Source organism: Miniopterus schreibersii, assembly GCF_964146895.1.
Source record: "Miniopterus schreibersii genome assembly, chromosome: 3".
NCBI classification, from domain to species: domain Eukaryota; kingdom Metazoa; phylum Chordata; class Mammalia; order Chiroptera; family Miniopteridae; genus Miniopterus; species Miniopterus schreibersii.
Genome location: NC_138103.1, coordinates 12,243,766 through 12,263,440, shown reverse-complemented (window position 1 = coordinate 12,263,440; position 19,675 = coordinate 12,243,766). Strand labels below are relative to the sequence as shown.

The window sequence follows — 19,675 nt, the reverse complement described above, 5'->3', positions numbered from 1 at the left end:
AGCTCACGTCCATACTGGGGGAAAGAACACAGATAATCTGGGAAAATGCAGAGCTTGCTCTTGGGTGTTCTCCAAAGGGATCTTGGGTTTCCCAGGCAATAGCCAGCATACTCTTTGGCCCATGAAGTACTCTGTTTGGGGGACCTTAGCTGCTGTTGATGAAGCTTCCCTTGGTGCCAGTGTGCCAATAGTGCCACTTTAAAGAGCCAGGACATGGTCTGAACTGCCTTGGTCACTTTAGGGAATGAGGCAGAGGAGATCAGAGTGCCAGGATTATTTTTGGGTCCTCCTTGTGCCAGGAAAGGAGGCCAGAAAGAGGCTACATGGTGGTCAGGGGCCAGAAGAGCTGCAATCCAAGCCCGTACTGTTGACAAGCCTTTGTGTCCTCAAAGCAATCGCTTTTGCCTCAGTGTTACGAGGATTAATTGAGATCAAGTACACAAGACTGCAGACATCGCCTGGATAAGGGCCTGATTATCATTCATTGGCATGCCCTCTGCACATTGATGTTTCTAAATCATAGCAGCTGCCATCATTACAACAGTGATCTTTATCTAATGTGCTTGCCACCATTGCTTCCCTGTGAGTCAGTTGCTCAGGCATGCCTCCCAAGGCGCAGGATATCCCAGGTATTTAGTTCCCTTAGTCTGAAGTGCTTCCCAGTGAGGGCTTCTCAGGGATGGAGTTTCTGGCAGTGGTGCAGGGGGAGAGATGGACATTTAATGGGTTGGCAAACATTTTGCAGAGGTGTCTGCATGCTTGGCAGAAAGCAGTTTGTGAGATGTTTTAAACCAATTAAAATGAAGCTGTAATATACTTAAAGGAAAATTGCTGTTGCTGGTCGAGAAAGGATGCAAATCTACCTAACCTTTGCATGGTGGGGAAGAGGCAGAAGAGGCTCTCGCTACAGATGAGAAGGGAATGTTGAAATATGAGAATGTTTCCATCAGGACAGATGGAGTTCTTGAAGATTTTTTGGTTACATTTGTTTTAAAGTTTTAATCAAGCCTCCCCTCCCCCAAGGGAAAGTAGCTGAAGAAGAAATAGAATAATAAAGAGCAACATTTTCAAAGCAAGTCCACAACCAGTTCTCCTGCCCAACCCCATGTGCCCACTTTGTCGACAAAGCTGCTGTGGGAATGCAGAGAGAGCAGTGAGCACTCTTCGGGCCATTTGGAATCCCAGTCCCAGGCCCTACTTTCTACTGCTTCACATGTGACCCCAACAGGCCCCCAGACCCCCCCAAGTGCAGACTCCTAGACCATTTATGAACATTTTGTCTCTGACACTGTATGTCTGTGCCTTTGCTCCCTGAGGTTCTTCTGTGGGCAGCTCTGTGAGACCTTACCTCTGTATTAGAACATTTTATCACAGCAGGGTACAGGCTGAATAGCCTGTCTTTGTCAAAGGGACGTAACTTTGACTTGCCCATCTTTGAAGACCATTGCCCCAGGCTCCCCGGAGTTTAGCTGGTCCCCATGAGCATTCCCAGTCACCACTAGCCTTCCAACCCCTTCGCAGCTGAGACCTCACACAAAGGGTGCAGAGTCTGAGTTGTGAGCCTTGATTCCTATCACAGGGATCCTTGTGGAGGGTGTGTGCCCTCTGCTGTCTGATAGGTTCCATAGTCACTGTTGTGTAAATGCACAAAACATCTTATATATACATAAAACCAGTGTGCTATGGGAATTCCTAAGAAGCAGGTCGCCTGTTTTAAAGTGCATTGGGTGTACTTGAGGAGAGAAAAGTACTTAGATACAACTGATGCCAAGAAATACCTTAAAAAAAAAAAAGGCTACAAAAGAACAGACACCAAGGATAGCTGTTTTGTCTGTGCTCAGGGATATTAAATTACCAGATGAACTATATATCCAGAGAGAATAGTGACTAGAAGTTTTAATATTAAGTACCAGCGTTTATTGAATACTCACTAACACTTCAAGCATTGTGCAGAGCCAAGCTGTGATTAATGCATGCACACCTCCACTTGTCCAGCTTTCACCCACGGCAGACATCACCAGTCAATCACAGTTCTCCTGTTGGGCCAGCATGTGGCCTCATCATCCTCAGTTCGCTATTCTAGGAAGTCAGTATCATGGGATTACAGTCGGTATACAAAAACGAAGCTGATTTAAAATCAGCTGACATGTTTTACTTGTATTAACTCATTTTGCCATTATGATAACTCTTCAAGGTAGGTAACAGTTCCTTTTTACTTAAGGAGGAAAATGAGACTCAGAGAGAATCCCTATTAAGAGTTAGAACCAGGGTTCAGTCCCTGACAGTTTGATTTCAAAGCTAGTGCGTTTAATCACTGTTACACTACTTCTCTGGTCTTAATGTTTAGAAAAGTGGTCAGAGAAATAGCTGTTACTCTTTCATCGTGTCTTTACTAGATTGGTGAAAGCCTCTGGACCTTAAGGGTTTGACTCAAAGTCTCTTGAACCGTTCCCACGCTCCAAGCTGTATCCACTCCACCCCCAGGCGGCTACTTGGCCCCTGAAAAGGCCTGTGCTTCCCTAGAGAGGCCAGCCTGCCACCACTGCCACCGCCAGTCATTTACTTCCATCCCCACTAGGGGGCACCCATAGGATCGTGCTGGGCGTGTCTTGGACACATTACCTTTTTTCCTCCCAGGGGGACTGGGAGGGCCACTCTGTGTGTGTGTGTGTGTGTGTGTGTGTGTGTGTGTGTGTGTGTGTGTGTGAGAGAGAGAGAGAGAGAGAGAGAGAGAGAGAGAGAGAGAGAGAGAGAGAGAGAGAGAGAGAGGGAGGGAGGGAGGGAGGAAGAGGGAGGGGGAAGGAGAGGAAGAGGGAAGGAGAGGAAGGGAGAGAGGGAGATTGGATTTGTTTTGGAGAAGATCAGTGGCCCCATTGCTAAAATGTTTTGAAGTTTAACTTAGTTGATACTGAAACATGCTTTAAAGTAATTGTATTGAATGTGTTGACAATTAGAACATTTTACCCCTGTTAATAATGCCAATTTTTAAAGAGCCATAAGCAGATTTTACCTAGGTGCTACTGTTTGCTCAGGTGCATTAGTTAATGGTTTGGCATGTATGTTTTCATTTTTTGATGAATACAAATGTTCAGACTTAGTTTGTGCATTACTTCAGATTCCCAAATTACACACCTCTTTAGAATCCTTATTTCTTTTATTTAATACACTGTAGGCCTGAAATCTAACTTAGGATGTGATGACACTTATTTTAAATTTCTGAAATAATATCTAGCCTCCTATAATGTATTCCAATGTTTAACAATGCTGTGCAAGGACATTTTTTGAGTCCTAATAAACCTTTATTTAAAAAATGTTTTTATTTGTTTTTAGAGAGAAAGGAAGGGAGAGGGATAGAGAGATAGAAACATTGATGAGGGAGAAACATCATCGATTGGCTGCCTCCTGCACCCCCCCCCTCCCCAGGGGATCAAGCCTGAAACCTGGGCATGTGCCCTGACTGGTAATCCCTGACCTCTTGGTTAATAGGTTGATGTTCAACCACTGAGCCACGCTGGCCCAGCCTAATTAATCTTTGCTGCTACACTTTGTCTTCTCCACTGAAAGCAGTTAGTTGCTATCTCAGTGACAATTCCTAGTTTAATGGATCACATTAATATTAATAGTAAACTTATTAAGAGAGGCAGGAACGATGCTAGGCTATCTACATACATATTTATTTAATCCTTACCACATACCTTCAAGAAAAATATTATCACTCTCTTTTTACAGATGATAGAACTGAGGTGAGTGATTTGAACAGGGCCCTCCAAAACGAGTAAGGATTCAAGGTGGGGTTTGAACCCTGGTTTATGAGAAATGAAAGCCTTTCTGCCCTTTCTACTCTACCTGTCAGTATTAAGTCTTGCCTTTTCTAGGTCGGCTAATTTCTGCAAGCTTTTAAGAATTCCTAGGTCTATAAACAGGTCCCTCTGATTATTCAGCCTATTTTATAGGAATAGCTCACTACCACATGGAGCTTGTAGACCTTGGTTTAGTGCTTTCGTGTAGGGTAACGGCAGGTTGTTTGTTCAATAGCAGCTTTATTGAAATGTGATTCACACACCAAGAAACTTACACATTTGAAGTGTACAAATCTCATGCTTTCTAGTATATTTGCAAAGTTGTACAACCATTTCCACAGTCAAGTTTAGAAATTTTCATCACCCCCCAAAAAGAAACCCCATGTCCATTAGATCACTCCCCATTCCTTTATCCCTCTCCCTTTGGCAACATCTAACCTTCTTTCCATCTCTATGGATTTGCCTTTTCTGGACATTTTATATGGATGGAATCATACAATATGTGGCCTTTTGTGTCTGGCTTCTTTCACTGAGTGTAATGTTTTCAAAGTTCATCATGGTGTAGCCTGAATCAATACTGCATTCCTTTTGATGGCTGAATAATATTCCATTGTATGGCTAGACCACATTTTATTGATCCATTTATCCATTGATGGACATTTGAGTTGTTTGTACATTTTGGCTGTTATGGAATATTTATGTACAGGCCTTTGTGTGGCCGTGTTTCCATTTTCACTTTGCCAGTTTTCTTTAATGCATCGTGGAGTGGTTCAGTAAGTCTTTCGTTTGGTTACAACCGTTCTATGTGATGGCAAATTGCAACAGTAGAGGACCTGTTTGAGTTGCTTATTGTGGTCGTGTTTTCTGGGTGAGTTCCTATAGTCTGTGCTTTTTTTGTAGACCTGCCCTTCATGCAGAATCACGTTTGCTCCCAAATCAGAAGCTGGCGCAGAAGGGGGCGCAGTGCAAAATGGCTGTCAGGAGGAGCATAAAAATAACACCAAGGTAACAAGTTCCTCACTGTCATCCTGTCAGTTCTTCTCCTGGTGCATCCACCTGAGATGACACTACTGTCTTGTCAACTTCTCAGTTCTGAGAATAACTCCTCTTAGGTGACACCGTTCCATACCTTCTAGTCCTTTGGGTTTTGAGCAGACCAGCAAAGAACGGGATGGAGAGTCAGAACTCATCCCTGAGAAGCGATCACACGTGGAACTGGATGGGATCCCTAATGGGCTATAAGGGTTTAAAAACATGTGGATTAGAGTTTTGGAAGGTTTGTGGGGCTGGAAGTTGGATTCAGCATATGGTGGAATGTGGATTAGCGAATAGAAGAGGGGACTTTGGGATATGAGACACATCATGAAGAGTGGCTTGGTGTTAGGGACAGCAGCAAGGAAGCTGCCAGAGAAACGTCACTTGGAACCAGAGCCAGGCCTGGAGTGGAAAGCAGAATAAAGACCAAACCTGAGAGCCTTTCAAGCAGCGAGGAAGGTTGGCCCTCCAGGAGATCTATATCTCTCATCCTACCCTCACGTCATCTGCCCTTGGACTCACCCGACACTGGGTCAGTCTGTGTTGCAGACAGGCAGTCACCCTTTCTTAAGCTACAGCCCATATGGGTTTTCTTTCTCTGGATCCACCTGTGCACTTCTCCCAAGTCCCCCAAACCTTCCCCACAGCCCCTCTGGAACCCTGGTTCTGTGGTCAGCAACTCTGAGAGCCTCAACCTCCCTGGTTGCCTGAATGCCTGGAGGTGCTATTTGGCAAACTAGGGGGATAGGGAGAAGCAGATGGGCAGAGAGTTTGGGAGTTTGGATTGGAACAGATTTGAAGGTGCAGCATGCAGTCCAGTAGGACCCCAGTGTAGCAGAGGGGTTGGGTGGAAGAGCACGTTGCATACCCACGGGTCACCTCTGTGTCTGCTTCCCTCTGTCTTGAGGCAGGTTTCTGGAGGACATAATTCCAAAGCACAAAACGGACTCCTGAGCCCTCCCCAAGAGGAAAAACTCACCAATAGCCAGACCTCCCTGTGTGAAATCTTACAGGAAAAGGGAAAGTGGGCAGGTGTCAGTTTGGACCAGTCTGCTCTCCTCCCGCTGAGGTTCAAGAACATCCGGGAGAAAACAGACGCCCACTTTGTTGATGTTATCAAAGAAGACAGGTAAGAGTGGAGCCATGGGCATTGAAGTAAAGTTGGCGGGTAGGAGCCTCTCCCTTTTTCTGAATTACTGTATCTGACATGTGTTGTCAGTGTATCACTTTACATTGAAGTAATTTGAAATGTAGAAACATGGCTTTAAATAATACAAAGAAGTCCCTTTAAGCCTTTGCCTGATTTTCTAACTTTTAACATTTTACTGTTTGTTTTATTCTCTCTCTCTCCCTCTTTCTCTCTTTCTCTCTGGAATTTATTATTTTCTAAACCGTTTGACTGTAAGTTGAATACATCATTCCCTTTACTCCTTAATACTATATTTCCTTAAAATAAAGATGTTCTTTCACATAATCATAGTTATCAAATTCAGGAAATTTGGCATTGATGTGATATTTTATCTAATCTACAGCCCCTGTTCCAGTTTGTTTGTTTTTAATCCTCACCTGAGAATATGTTTTTATTGATTTTTTAGAGAGAAAAGAAGGGGGAGAGAGAAAGAAACATTGATGTGAGAATGAAACATTGATCTGTTGCCTCCCACACACGCCCCCACCAGGATGGGGATCTAACCTGCAACCCAGGTACATGCCCTTGGCTGGGAATCGTACCCAAGACCCTTTGGTGCTCAGGCCTACGTTCTAACCACTGAGCCACACCAACCAGGGCTGCATAGTAATTTTTTCAAATTTATTTTTATTGTTGAAAGTATTCCAGGTGTCCCCATTCCCCCCCCCCCCATTGATCCCCTCTGCCTTGCATCTGCCCTCCCCTCCCCCTTGTTATTTTGATCAACCAGGCAAGTGTGTTGCAGACTTCTTCAGTCTATAGTTATGATTTTCTTCTTGTGACTAATAGTCTGTGGGATACTTTATGATCATGTAAATATCCCATTCCTCATCAAACTCCCCTAGATTTAATCTGCACGGATGGCTCTTGCCTATAACAGTCTTCACTGTGATGGTTCAGAATGATGATTTTCCTACTCCAGTACCAACTACACAGTTATCATGTGGCATCAACATTCCACTGTAAAGAAAAACCCTTCCCCATTTATTCCTTTATCTACCCCTGTATTACCAGTCTGGACTCACAGAGCTCTGTTACTCTAGTTTGATGCTCTAGTTGTACCAAATCTGGCCACTGGGACCCCCCTTCAGGCTGGCTCCTGTCTTTTTGACATGGCTGCATTGTTTATTTTGAGCAATTTCTTACATTCTGTCTAGTGCAGCAATTTTCAACTGGTGTGCCGTGAGAATTTTTAAAACTTGCAGTACCCAACTACTTAGTATCCTTTTTCTGCAGTAGAAAAAGGATATTAACTATTTGCTGGCAATCCATCTTTTCCCTTAGATTGTCAAATTAAAAAATGACAGCAGCCAACACAACAATAGCCATCTGGTGTGAATGAATCAGAATTACACCTTTTTTTATTTTGTCAGATCAGCAAGAAATATAATGTATTTTTTGGTGTGCCATAGAATTTTGGTAATTAGTTTGTGTGTGCCATGAGATAAGAATAGTTGAAAATCGCTGGTCTAGCACAACAGGATATTCCAGACTTGTTTCGTATCTTCCCTGCCCCAGCTAGTAATCAGACATTTCTCAAAAGAGCCCTCACTACTTTTAGTGAAGAACAGTATTTAGATATGCTAGTCATTAATGCCTAACGTAATGTCATCATGGTCAAAGGCACACCCTGTGTGATTTCAGTCCTTCTACACTTATTGACACTTGGTTTGTGGCCTCACATATGGTCTTTTTTGGGGAACATACCTTTGCACTTGGAAAAAACTATATTCAGCATGTGTAGGATGTGGTGATGGTGGTTCCACATTAGGGGATAGAATTTTCTCTCTTCTGAGTCTGAGATTGTAGTGAGGTGTTGCACACTTAACACAAAAAGAGAGTCCATTCTTTTGCAAGGAAAGGAGAAGGCATGTGTACAGTGAACCCTACTGTGTCAGACATATGCCGGGCACTTTACCTATTCCATCTGATTTAACTCTAGTATTTACTTATGAGGGAGAGAGACTACACCCCATGGCTATATTTGCCTTCTGAAACCATGTTAACGTTCTCTTAAATTTATAGTAATTTTCTGCAGTAGAAAAAGGATATTAACTATTTGCTGGCAATCCGTAAAAGAATGAGTCACGTAAAGCAGGTTTGATTTCTCTGCTATTAAAGTCGTTGAGCGTTATCATTTTTCAGGTTTCATATGCAATCTGCATTTGTGACAGTAGCACCAAAATTACACTAACTGTAAACACAATTTTGTAATAACAATCTGTTAGCTTTCTTTGATGGTGATTACTGTCAGTACTCTGAATGACAGGACAGCCAGGTCTGAATTATGTTTTCACTGGAAGCCTTTAAATATCTGCATAAGTGCGCTCAGTACAGGGATCTGCTGATCCTTCAGAAGGATAGTTTCATAGAACAAAAAAGCTGCCTTTTCTAACTCTGGATTTCAGGAAGATGTTTTCAAAACCAGGGTTCTAATGATGCGTGTTATAATTATGGTGAATGGTCATTCTTTAGTAGAGGGCAAACATAAAATGTGATTATGTTTGGAAACACTTTCCAGATACATGCTCTAAAAGGGGTGGTTGAGCCATGTCTATAATGTGGCGACTTTTAGATACAGCTTTTGTGACATGCTTAATGAATGGAGTTTTGGTAGCTAATTGTGATCTTCTGATAAAATAGATATGATTGTGCTTCATGTTGATCAGTTGCATTTTTAATCTCTTCTAGCCTGATGAAAGATTATTTTTTTAAGCCACCCATTAATCAGTTCAGCTTGAACTTCCTGGATCAGGAGCTAGAGCAAGCCTACAGAACCAGCTATCAAGAAGAGGTGCGTGTTCCTTACAATTTTACTAAAGAAATGTGTTGTTTTTACTGGATAGTTTCCAATTAGTTTTGTGCTTTGGAAACCTTTTTTGTTTTCCTGAGTGACAGAAAAATTAAGGCTAATATTGATTTCCCACAATCTATAAGCCCTAAATTGTATCTTTATGTGAGTTTATCTACACAAGGGAAAAAACTCCAAATCTTTCTGCACCTTTGAGTCTAACAACCTAGGCTTGTCATTTCCCAGTCCTCTTCCTCTGCAGCTGGTGTATCCACCATTAGGCTGCATGCTGCCCCAGGGCCTTGTTTCATATGTACCCCAGTACCCCCACAGAGCCAGGCCCAGAGCAGGCTCCTGCGTGAAGGCGTGGTCATCTCTTACTGTCAGTTGACATGCCTGTATTTTCATCTGCTGCTGCTTCAATCCCCACCTGTTACTTTTGTCATGAAGCTAGCTTTCACACACCTTGAACCTGGGACCCAGATTCAGTGGAAGCTTCCAACGCATGGCTTTTGTGCTACTGACTTAACAGACGTAGAGTCGTTGACTTAACCAGTAGTAACTTGCCTTTCACACTCAGTGTGTAATGTGCCTGTGAGAACTTACTGGTGTGTAATCAGTTGCTGTGTGACCTTGGGCAGGTACCTTAACTTCTCTGTGCCTTAGTTTCCTCATTGTTAACTGGAGAAATAGTAGGGAGATGGCCAACCTAAAGCACTTAGCACCCTGTACCTGGTTGAGGGTAGGCAAATGCTCAACAAATGTTTGGGTTTTTCCACCCAAACTATACTCCGTGACCATCTGTCACAGCATCTGTTCATGTACCTCCTCCACCTTTCTCCTACTCCAAACAGGTTATGAAAAATTCTCCGGTGAAGACTTTTGCTAGTGCCACCTTCAGCTCCCTCCTGGATGTGTTTCTGTCAACAACAGTGTTTCTGATTCTCTCCATCACGTGCTTCCTGAAGTATGGGGCTGCCACCACGCCTCCCCCGCCAGCCACCTTGGTGGTCTTTGGGGTAGCCCTGCTACTGGAGGTGCTGTCCCTCGTGGTCTCTGTCAGGTAAAGGCTCACCTGCAGGGTGGTTCTCCAGCTTTTAGTCTCTGGCTCCCTCTGCTGGCTCAACAGTTTAGGACTGAACAGTCTGCGGCACAACTGACCAGCCGCCTGAAAGCAGGCTGTCTCTGCAAGCTCATTTCAGGTGGTGGGTCCTCTTTTTTTCCCTCCCCCAGCCCCACTTCACAGGTTTCTCCCTTGAAGACCCTCGCCCTCAGTACAAGTGGGCACCCTCTTTACCAGAGGGTCAGTGTCCTTTGCAGTCCTGATGCTACCAGCTAGTCCCCTGGATCTCCCAGATCAGAGACTTTAAAAAAAGAAAAGGTGGGAAGATAGGGAATAAGAAAAGGTAGAGAAAAAAGAAGTGCATAGGGTGCAAATAATAAGGGCTGCCAGCAGGTGAGCAGGTGCCTCTCCTGGATGTAAGAGCGAAACTATAAAACCTTCAGGAGAAATCATAGGTGTAAGTCTCTGTGAGCTTGGATCAAGCAGTATTTCTTAGTTATAACACAAAAAGCACAAGCAACCAAAGAAAAAATAGTTAGACTTCATCAAAATTCAAAATTTTTAAGTTGAAAGAACACCTCAAAAAAGTTAAAAAGAACCTGCAGAATGGGAGAGAATATTTGCAGATCTTATCTATGACCAGGGCCTAAGATCTATAATGTAAACTCAATAATGAAAAGATAACCCATTTAAAAATGGACAGGGGGTCTGAATGGACAGCAGTGGCCCCTCGGGAAGCTGGGCCCTCAGGACCTGCCCAGCTTTGATGTTAGGATTCACTCTAGCACTGAGGAAGCCCACAGCTGCTCTGTACATTTCTGACTAGATGTGAATGCATGGGGTACTCTGTTCACAAACACACAGACTGTCTGTGCCATCTACCTCCTGGGCACAGTGACACTGGGTCCTTGCAGCACAACCACCTCCTCTGTTCAGCCCTGTCATTCCCAACAGGGTAGCCTGTCAGCCTAGTAGGGTCCCACTGGTAATTGCACCCCAAAACTGAGGATAAAACTAGCATAGAGAAGGGCCCTGACCGTAAGTTTCTGTTCCTCTTCCCCAACATCCCAGGACAGGAAGCAGTAGCCTCAGGTCTGGCCCTGAGGCTAGATGCCTGTCCCCCTCCCTTCCACACTCACTGTCTTCCTGCTCCCCAATGAGGCCCCTGTGAGGGGCTTTTTTGCTTAGGGCTGCCAGAGGCCACACCCTCATCTCCTGTCCCTGGTTGAGGTAACTTTGAGGTGCATCCTTGCTGCCTCCCCAAATTCCCCTCCAGGTGGGTGGAGCTTTATTGCCCACAATAAGTGACTCCTCCATTACACAACCCTCCCTGTGGGCCTGCCCCTCTGTGTTCTGGCTCTACACCCCTCACTGAGCTGCCTGGGACTCCCTCACAAATCAGCTCTGCTTCTGGAGAACCCAAACTAAGTCGTCCTCAGGCCCCTAGTTTTTTTTTTTCCTTTTTAAATTTAGTTTTTTTTAAATATAATTCACTGTAATAAATTCATTCATTTCAGTCTGCAATTCAGACATCACAGTATAATTTTAGAATACTTCTATCACCCTAAAGAAAACACAGTAACACAGTACCCATCTGCAGTTACTCCACTCCCCTCCCTGCCCCAGCTCCAGGTTTCTGTCTGGCATGGGGCCTACAGTGAGATAAGGCTCTTGATCTCTCTGAGGTTAGCATTGTCTCCATACATTTTTTTTTAAAAAAACACACCTTTATACTATTGTTTCCTGTTCCTTGGACCCACTTCTACAGAATCTGGGCTAACCCACATTTAGAGACTACAGAGGGCTGCAGGCTAGACAGATGCCAGGTCGGGTTATACCTGGGCCAGGTGGATACAGTAGCTACTGTGCTTCTGAAAGACCCCTGGTGTGACTTTAAACCTTCACTTTACCCAGATTGTCAAAGCCTGGGAGAGGTTGAGACCCTGAAGGATTTCCTCTCGGCCCACTGAGGACATATTTATGTTTAGGATCCCAAACTAATAAGAATCTACACTGAGGAATATGTAGGTGCCCCAGGGAGGCTGGTTCTGTGACTGCTTCAGGGCCGGCCCTGGGCCTGGCATCTCATCTGGAAGGCTACCCAATCTCAGCTTGTGCTCTTGTCCTTCCACTCCAGCCATTTGTGCTGTGCCCAGGCAGGTGTGGAAACAGGGGTCTTGTCCTAGAAATTCTACAGTCCTGGGGACGTTTGTGGAGGGCCTCCCAGTCCTGCCTTCTCCTGACTGAGGCTCAGCTTCCTCTGTCTCCTTGTAGGGCTTATGTGTTCTGCCTTTGAGCATATTTGTGGTTATTTTTGGAAATATTCCAAGGACTCCATTACCCTTTAAGTATCAGGCCAGAATAGTCCAGGACTTAAAAGGGTCAGATGGGGGCTGGCTCCACGTGGGAGATGGCTGAGATTTGGGGTTTCCTCATGGAGCCTGAACATGGCCAGAGCAGTGGCTGCACTGCAGGTGTTCGGGCCTGAAGGTGCAGGTGCCTGGGTGTGTGTGAGAATCCCTGATGGGGTTTTGTGCCCTCGAAGTTTAGCAGTGGCTCCTGGCTCCTTTAGAAGCGAGGACAGTGGGCCTGGCCCACCCTTCCTTGGGAACTGGCTTCAGAGCGGGACTGTGTGTGTGGGTCTCCTTCCTGAGGCAGACCCTCACTGCCCTCTCTTCCATCTCCTGCTGCTGGAGTTCAGGCTGCTCCTGATTCTGGGATCCCTAACTTAGCCAACGCCATTCTCCCTTCAGGATCACAGTCCTCAGCCCCACTCACTCAGCTTTCTTCTTTATGAAAAATATTTCAGTGATGTTATGTCACTATCCTGAAATATAGCCCACCTATACACACAACTTTGAAAAGAATCTGAAATGTCGTCACTCCAATATGAAGGAGAAACAACAAGAATGCCATTTAAAATATGTAATGCTTCAACTCTAATATGCTGGGGCACCACCATCTGGAGTTAGAGTCGTCAGCTGTCTGCCCTCATGCGCATGATTGCTGCGTATATGACAGTCCCAAATGTGGACCATTGGGGTGTGCAGGTTTGGTGGCACAAGCACATGGGGTGGGTTGCAGCCTATGATTTCTAAAATGCTGAACAACTCTTGGTGATGTCCGAAACAAAACAGGGTAATCTTTGCTTTCACAGTAGTTTATTTCTGGAAAAGTGTATGTTAACAACACACAGAAACCATTTTTTGTTTGTAAACAAAATGCAACTAGGCCCTAGGCTGAGGTCATTGTCAGCAGACTTTTCACCTCCATGTGTGTCCAGGGGGCATGTGGCATTGTGTGGGGCATAAGGCAGAGCTTCACTGTGCATTGCAGAATGCCTCTCTAGATGTCAGTAGCACCTCTCAATCATTGTGGCAACCAAAAAGTCCCCACAGAATTCCAAAACACCCCCTGAACCACCCACTCGAGACCTCCTGCCCTAGAGTAGATGACAGTAAGGTGACCACTTTCAAAGGGCCTGTTAATATCTGCGTGCCCGGTTCTTACCTGCTCCGTTAGACCCAGAGAGACTTATGTTTTTTATAAGCACATCTTATCAGAATGCAACAAGTGAACTTAAGGTCTGACGAGCTGAGCAAGTCTAGTGTACTTGCCATCTCCCAATAGTGAGGACTGGGTGTGGGGGGGGCCGGGGGCAGCTCTGCCTGTGGTTCACTCCAGGGGCAGCAGCATGGGTGAGAGTGGGGAGCGGCACTGGCCCTGGATCCTTGGTCCCATCTTCTCTGGCAGGCTGACCCACCCACGGACACACTGTTTCTCCTTTCTCTCCCTCCCTGTTACAGGATGGTGTTTTTCCTGGAGGATGTGATGGCTTGTACCAAGCGCCTGCTGGAGTGGATAGCCGGCTGGCTGCCACGCCATTTCATTGGTGCCATCCTGGTGTCACTTCCCGCTCTCGCAGTCTATTCACACATCACTTCCGAATTTGAGACAAACATACATGTAAGTAAAGGCTTGGCAATTTTATTTCTGTGCTCTCTGGACTCCCTCATTACTTAAAAATAAATAAATAAACCTGATGACTTGGGACACCAATTTAGTATAGGCCCTTAAAGAAGTACAACCTCTTTGTCATTCCATGAGCTTGTCTTTTGAAAAGACTTGCGTGCGACAGAGGAGCAGGCAGGGAGGTTATCACGAAGTCTGTCTAGATGCTCAAGCCTGTTAGACACACTCGTGAATGCTGAGTAAGATGCTGCTCTGCCTTGGGGAGAGTCCCCAGTAGACCTGTGTCCTGTCCACCAAGGTCCAAAATCAGTTATTTTTTTACATGTTTTACAACATAAATGTAAGCAATACCAGATAATGTGCTGGGCTGCAGGATAGGCACAGGTGATTGGCTCACACCTAGATTGGCTGCTAGTGATCAGGGAAGGAGCTTCTGAATAAACCCCATCAAGAATGAATTAATGCTGTTGTGGAAGATTATATTTTGGGTGAAAGTGACTGTAACATGAACTACCAGGGTGGGCTGACTATACCAATTACATTTCTGCTGGCAGGCAGCAGGTACCTGAAGGAAAGGCTTTTTGAAGGTAACTGATTACCCTGTGGTAGTTCTCAGATGGTGCGGCCTACCTTCCCTTTCTTCCAAAATGCGATTTCCCATATCTGGAGAATTTTAGGTCTTCTGTGAACTTATACCCTGAAGCTCTCTGTAATTAACCTCATGATTCATGATGTGTCCTTGAAACCTCTGGATATTTTATGATATCTGCGATATATTTTTATATGACACAGAAACATAAATGAGCAAATCATTTGCTCTCATGGTGCTCAGGTGGAGGGTGGTGAGTGGGCCCACGAGTTGAGGAGGTGGGATGGATTCCTAACTGAGCACCTGCCCATCCTTGCAGTTCACCGTGTTCATGGGCTCAGCCATCCTCATCGCTGTGGTGCACTATTGTAACTTCTGCCAGCTCAGCTCCTGGATGCGCTCCTCCTTAGCCACCATCGTCGGGGCTGGGCCCCTGCTTCTGCTCTACATCTCCCTGTGCCCAGACAGGTACGTGTGCCACCGAGGGTCATGTCTGGCACCATTGACGGCAGGGCCACCTTTGACAACATTGCTTATGTCTCTCTCACCTCAGTTTCACATTAGCACTAACATCGTCTGCTCTAATAGGTAGTCACTGTCACAATGAGATAGCTTTCAACACACATAATATCAACAGTGTGTTGAAATGCCCAAAGAGTAGTGTTTGGAAGAAAAAAAGAAAATAATTTTAATAACATAACGTATTTACATTTGGATTCTCTTGGGTGACTACCCTGGGAGACATAATGCAGTAGTTACATGCTTGAACTTATTTATAATGAAATTAGAATTTAGGAAGGTAGGATCAGGTGCTGTTTCATACAAGACAATCAAGAAAATGAAGGAATAAAGATATAGGTACACAGAAAAATGAAAAGAGGAGGTGGGTTCTAACCTAATTTGAAGTAACATTAGTGTACCAAGATGGATTGCAGACTGTTGAAGTAGAGGAAATGAAGAGGTATGACCGTCTTGCAGGTGACCTGGGTGTTATTCATAAATACTGTGTCCAAACAGGTCCCTGTGTTATCACATGAAGCATTAGAGTCATAACAAACCACTGGAAATATGTTCTTATCTCGATATCTCTCCACATATCGAAGAATACATTCAGTTCCTGGTACTCACATGGCCTTCCAAACCATACCACCGATAAGTGCCGAGAATAGAGTGGGTGGGGTGGGAAAGAAGCAGGAGCTATGTGAGAGATCCCTGGGGACAGGATCCATTCTTACCGCTGTGCTGCAAAAATAAAAAAATAAAAATACATAAGATGGCAATATAGATGCTGTCTTTAAAATATCCCATATTAATGAAATCCAGTAAGATCCCTTTCATGTGTTCTAACAATTGAACAATGTTTGGTTCTTAGTTTGTTAAAATGAGTCTCAAATTGCCTATTGCGTATTTGCAACTGGTTTTGTGGCTTTTAACAGGAATTTATTTAAAAATTTCATGATAAGGTCTCGAACCCATTAAGCTTCCTTTTCTGTAACACACTTCTAACTATTGGACTTTTGGTGTAACTACTTATAAAAACATTTTGCTGTTGGCACATATTGAAGAACCACTTATTTATAATTACAGTGGATTTAGGGCTAGCAGGATATTTCAGAGTTACATGGGATATTTCTTCATTGTGCTTCATAGGGTATTTAACATTCATGGCTCCCCAGATTATTATGATAACCAGAGGGACCCCCCAACATTTCCTAAATGCCCCCTAGAATGGTATTACCATTACCGAGAACCATTGCTTTAGTAAATTCAAAAGCAGGAAATCCAATTTGTCTAGATATCAAATGAAATTGCCATAGTACATCTTTGGGTAAAACCAAAGCTGTGGTTAGTAATGAACAGAGTAAGTATCCTTCCTTAATTTCCTTAAATAAGATAATAACCACATGAAGGATATTCAAGTTCTATGCAAATTAAGATTAATAGGGGAATATATAGTAGAACTGTCATTCAGTATTTAAAATGAAACTTTAATGAGTAGTTAAATTACTTTAAGCAAAACAAAGGCTACTTTTTCTTTTCTGAAGTTGCTGCCATCTGGAATTATGGTCATTATAAAGCTCTTTCTCAAGAGCCTAAAATTCAGCAATCTGCCTTTTAACCTTTTAGATCACAAATGCCTCATCAGTTGTTCACAGTGTCATTCAGTCACTGGTGTGAGGCTTTTCCACTTGGGTCTAGAGAGCCATTGTAATGGGGGACCCCTCATCACCTCTTTGCCCAGAATTTAAATAATGAATCTTGAGGTAGGACTGGCAGTTGGGTCAGTACTTGAGCCAGTACTCCTCCATACACACAAGATCCTTTGAGCCCATTTAACCCATCATCACTGCTAAGTCTCTCCAGGGTAGGGAATGTATGGGGTGGTGAACAAAAACATAAACTCAGCTCCTAAGGGGAAGAAACTCTTTGAGAGCAGTGGACAGCTTCTCGGGGACACAGACACATGGATTACGGTGATGTCACAATCATGTCTGGACAGGGTGAGATGAAGATATGAAGTCTTATAATTCACATCTTGTGATGTAGCTCTAGCTTTCCTTTCCTTGCCTGTGAAGTTATTTAATACCTTATGTGATTGTAAAAGCCACTTTGAGCCCTCACCTGGCCTTTGCTGCCCAGGAGCTGCTCACAGATGCTGTGCCATGTCCTCCTTCGAGGTGAGCGAGGCTCCCAGGGCAGGGAAGTTTGCAGCTGACTGCAGGATTGGGTGGATTCTGGGTGCAGTGCAACTCCAAAAGATGCTGCTAAGAATGTGGGGAAAATAAGGGCTGCATGTATGTACCTTCCCTGACACCGAGAGAGCGCTCTTTAATCATGAATGGTTTCAGTGCCCTAAAACTGGAATGTGATGGCCTTGGGCACTACCAACAGCAGTATGGCCAGAGACGTGCTCTGCCAACACCTCTAGCAGCTCCTTTCAAAATTGATCCTATGTCAGTAGGCATTGCTGTTTGAACGTGACTGAAGTTTCTATTCTATAGGAAACCATGATAAAGTCCTAACAGTAAAATGTATGCCTTTGAGAGTTTTCCTGTTTTATTTTGTTCTTTGGTGATTTGCCTACTTTCCATAGCTGATGTGAATGCTTTTTAGCTATATCATTGCCTTGTATTATTTTTAATCAACATATAGTACCAAATTAGGATAAAAAATTATCTAACTTGATCTCCACATAAAAGAGGAAAATTGTTTATTTAAACTCTCTCAGATTGCTTTATACAATGCGTTTATTGCCTTTTATAATAATATTTTTCTTTATTTTAATTTCAGTTCCATAGTAATGTCACATTTTAATGCAGTACAGAATTTCAGGTAAGCTTTTAACATTGTGCTTAAATCTGAATCAATGAGAGTAACTATATGACTTTTTATTCCTAAACGTCTTAAAAACAATTGTATCTTAAATAAAAAGAACAGTATATATATTCTTAGAAGAATAGATGGAAAGTATTTACTTGTTGAAATATCAGATCATAGTTATCATATTAGGAGAGTGAAATGATAGTTAAGATGTATGTTAGCCCTGACCAAGTAGGTCAGTTGGTTAGAGCATCGTCCTGATAACACCAACTTTGTGGGTTCGATCCCTGGCCAGGGTGTATACAAGAATTCACCAATGAATGCATAAATAGATGTTTCTCTACACAAATAGATGTTTCTCTCTCTTTATCTCTATTTCTCTATTTCTCCCTCCCTCTCTCTCTCCCCCTTCCTCTCTCTCTTCCCCTTCCTCTTTCTCTCTAAAAAAGAAATTTTAAAAAGGCATGTTAGATTTGGTTTAATTTTATATAAGACTTTAGGGAATCTCACCAATTAAAGAAAAGTACTTATTGTATTCTCTAAAATATTTTGAAACAAATAACTAGAAATTTTGAAATAATAAATGTTAGACTCTTGTTTTACTATAAACATCAAACTAAATTCTAAATAAATTGAAGAGTCAAAAATGAAAATTATATGAAACTATATAGAAATCTAAGAAAATTAAATAATTTTCAGGCCTCCAAGACAGGGATAACTTTTCCAATCTTACAAGTAATAGAACCACATGCAAAAAAAAAAAGAAAAGACTTATTGACAGATTGATTGAGGAGAGGTGATCAAAGCAGACTGAGAAGAATATTTGTGGGACTGTTATTTAAAAAAAAAAAAGCTAATGAAGACCTGCATAGATAAAAGAACAAAAAAACCAAAAGATTCACAAGAGGAAATGTATGTAGAAGATAAATATGTTACTGCTAAAGTCATCACACATTTAAATAGCTACAGAATTCCTTTTGGTCTTTTAAATTGGTCCTTTTAAAAGTTACACAAGAAGCCCAGCTTGTGTGGCTTAGTGGTTGAGCATCAACCCACGTACCAAGAGTTCGCTGGTTCAGTTCCCAGTCAGGGTACATGCCTGGGTTGCCAGCTCAAAGTGCGTGCAGGATGCAGCCAGTCAGTGTTCCTCTCATTGCTGTTTCTATTTCTCTCTTCCTTTCCCTTCCTCTCTTTCTAAAATCAATAAATATATATATTTTTAAAAGTTACAACAAAAATATCCAGTGCAGGCAAGGGTGTAGCACATTCAGAAATTGCTGGTGGTGGTTAATTTTGTGTAGCTGCAAGGCACTTATAAAATATAAGCTTACTGCCCGGCTGGGTATGCCTCAGCAATTGAGCATCGACCTAGGATCCAGGAGATCGAGGTTTGATTCCCAGTCAGGGCACATGCCTGGGTTGCGGGTCCGATCTCCAGCCGATCAATGACGAATCTCTCATCATTGATGTTTCAACTCTCCCTCTCCCTTCCTCTCGCTGAAATCAATAAAGATATTTTATATATATATACACATATATATACACACACACACACATATATATGTGTGTATATATATATATTTTATATATATATGTGTGTGTGTGTGTGTATATATATATATGTTTTGTTTTTTTTTTTGCTTATCTATTGAGATAATTCAGTGTATGGTAAAGGCTGCATGCCCCAAAATATCAACCACAATGATTGATAATATTGAAAATTCATCATCAACCTCAGTTGTCAATAAAAAAGAAATAAATTGATTATGACACACATATTCAAATTTTGCAACTGTTAAAATTCAGCAACATGGGAAACATATGGTTTTCATTTTCATTTATTATGTGAAATTACGTGTTCTGTAGCTACAGCTAGGTAATTCATTGTATATGAAAAATGTAAGATGTAATAGTT

General features: G+C 43.0%; 1 protein-coding gene across 2 annotated transcripts in view; it reads left to right on the top strand.

Annotated features, from left to right (window-relative positions):
• The window catches only part of ADCY9 (adenylate cyclase 9), a 122,625-nt gene that overhangs the window by 93,813 nt on the left and 9,137 nt on the right, over positions 1–19,675 (top strand). For both annotated transcript variants that reach the window (XR_013998496.1, XM_081133126.1), the window contains exons 4-10: positions 4,701–4,805; positions 5,747–5,964; positions 8,716–8,818; positions 9,670–9,878; positions 13,685–13,844; positions 14,759–14,907; positions 17,731–17,772. Coding sequence is in view for 1 of the 2 variants with exons in the window: in XM_081133126.1 (XP_080989252.1) it covers positions 4,701–4,805; positions 5,747–5,964; positions 8,716–8,818; positions 9,670–9,878; positions 13,685–13,844; positions 14,759–14,907; positions 17,731–17,772 (986 nt within the window). In the remaining variant the exon portion in view is untranslated. The remainder of the gene's footprint in view (positions 1–4,700; positions 4,806–5,746; positions 5,965–8,715; positions 8,819–9,669; positions 9,879–13,684; positions 13,845–14,758; positions 14,908–17,730; positions 17,773–19,675) is intronic.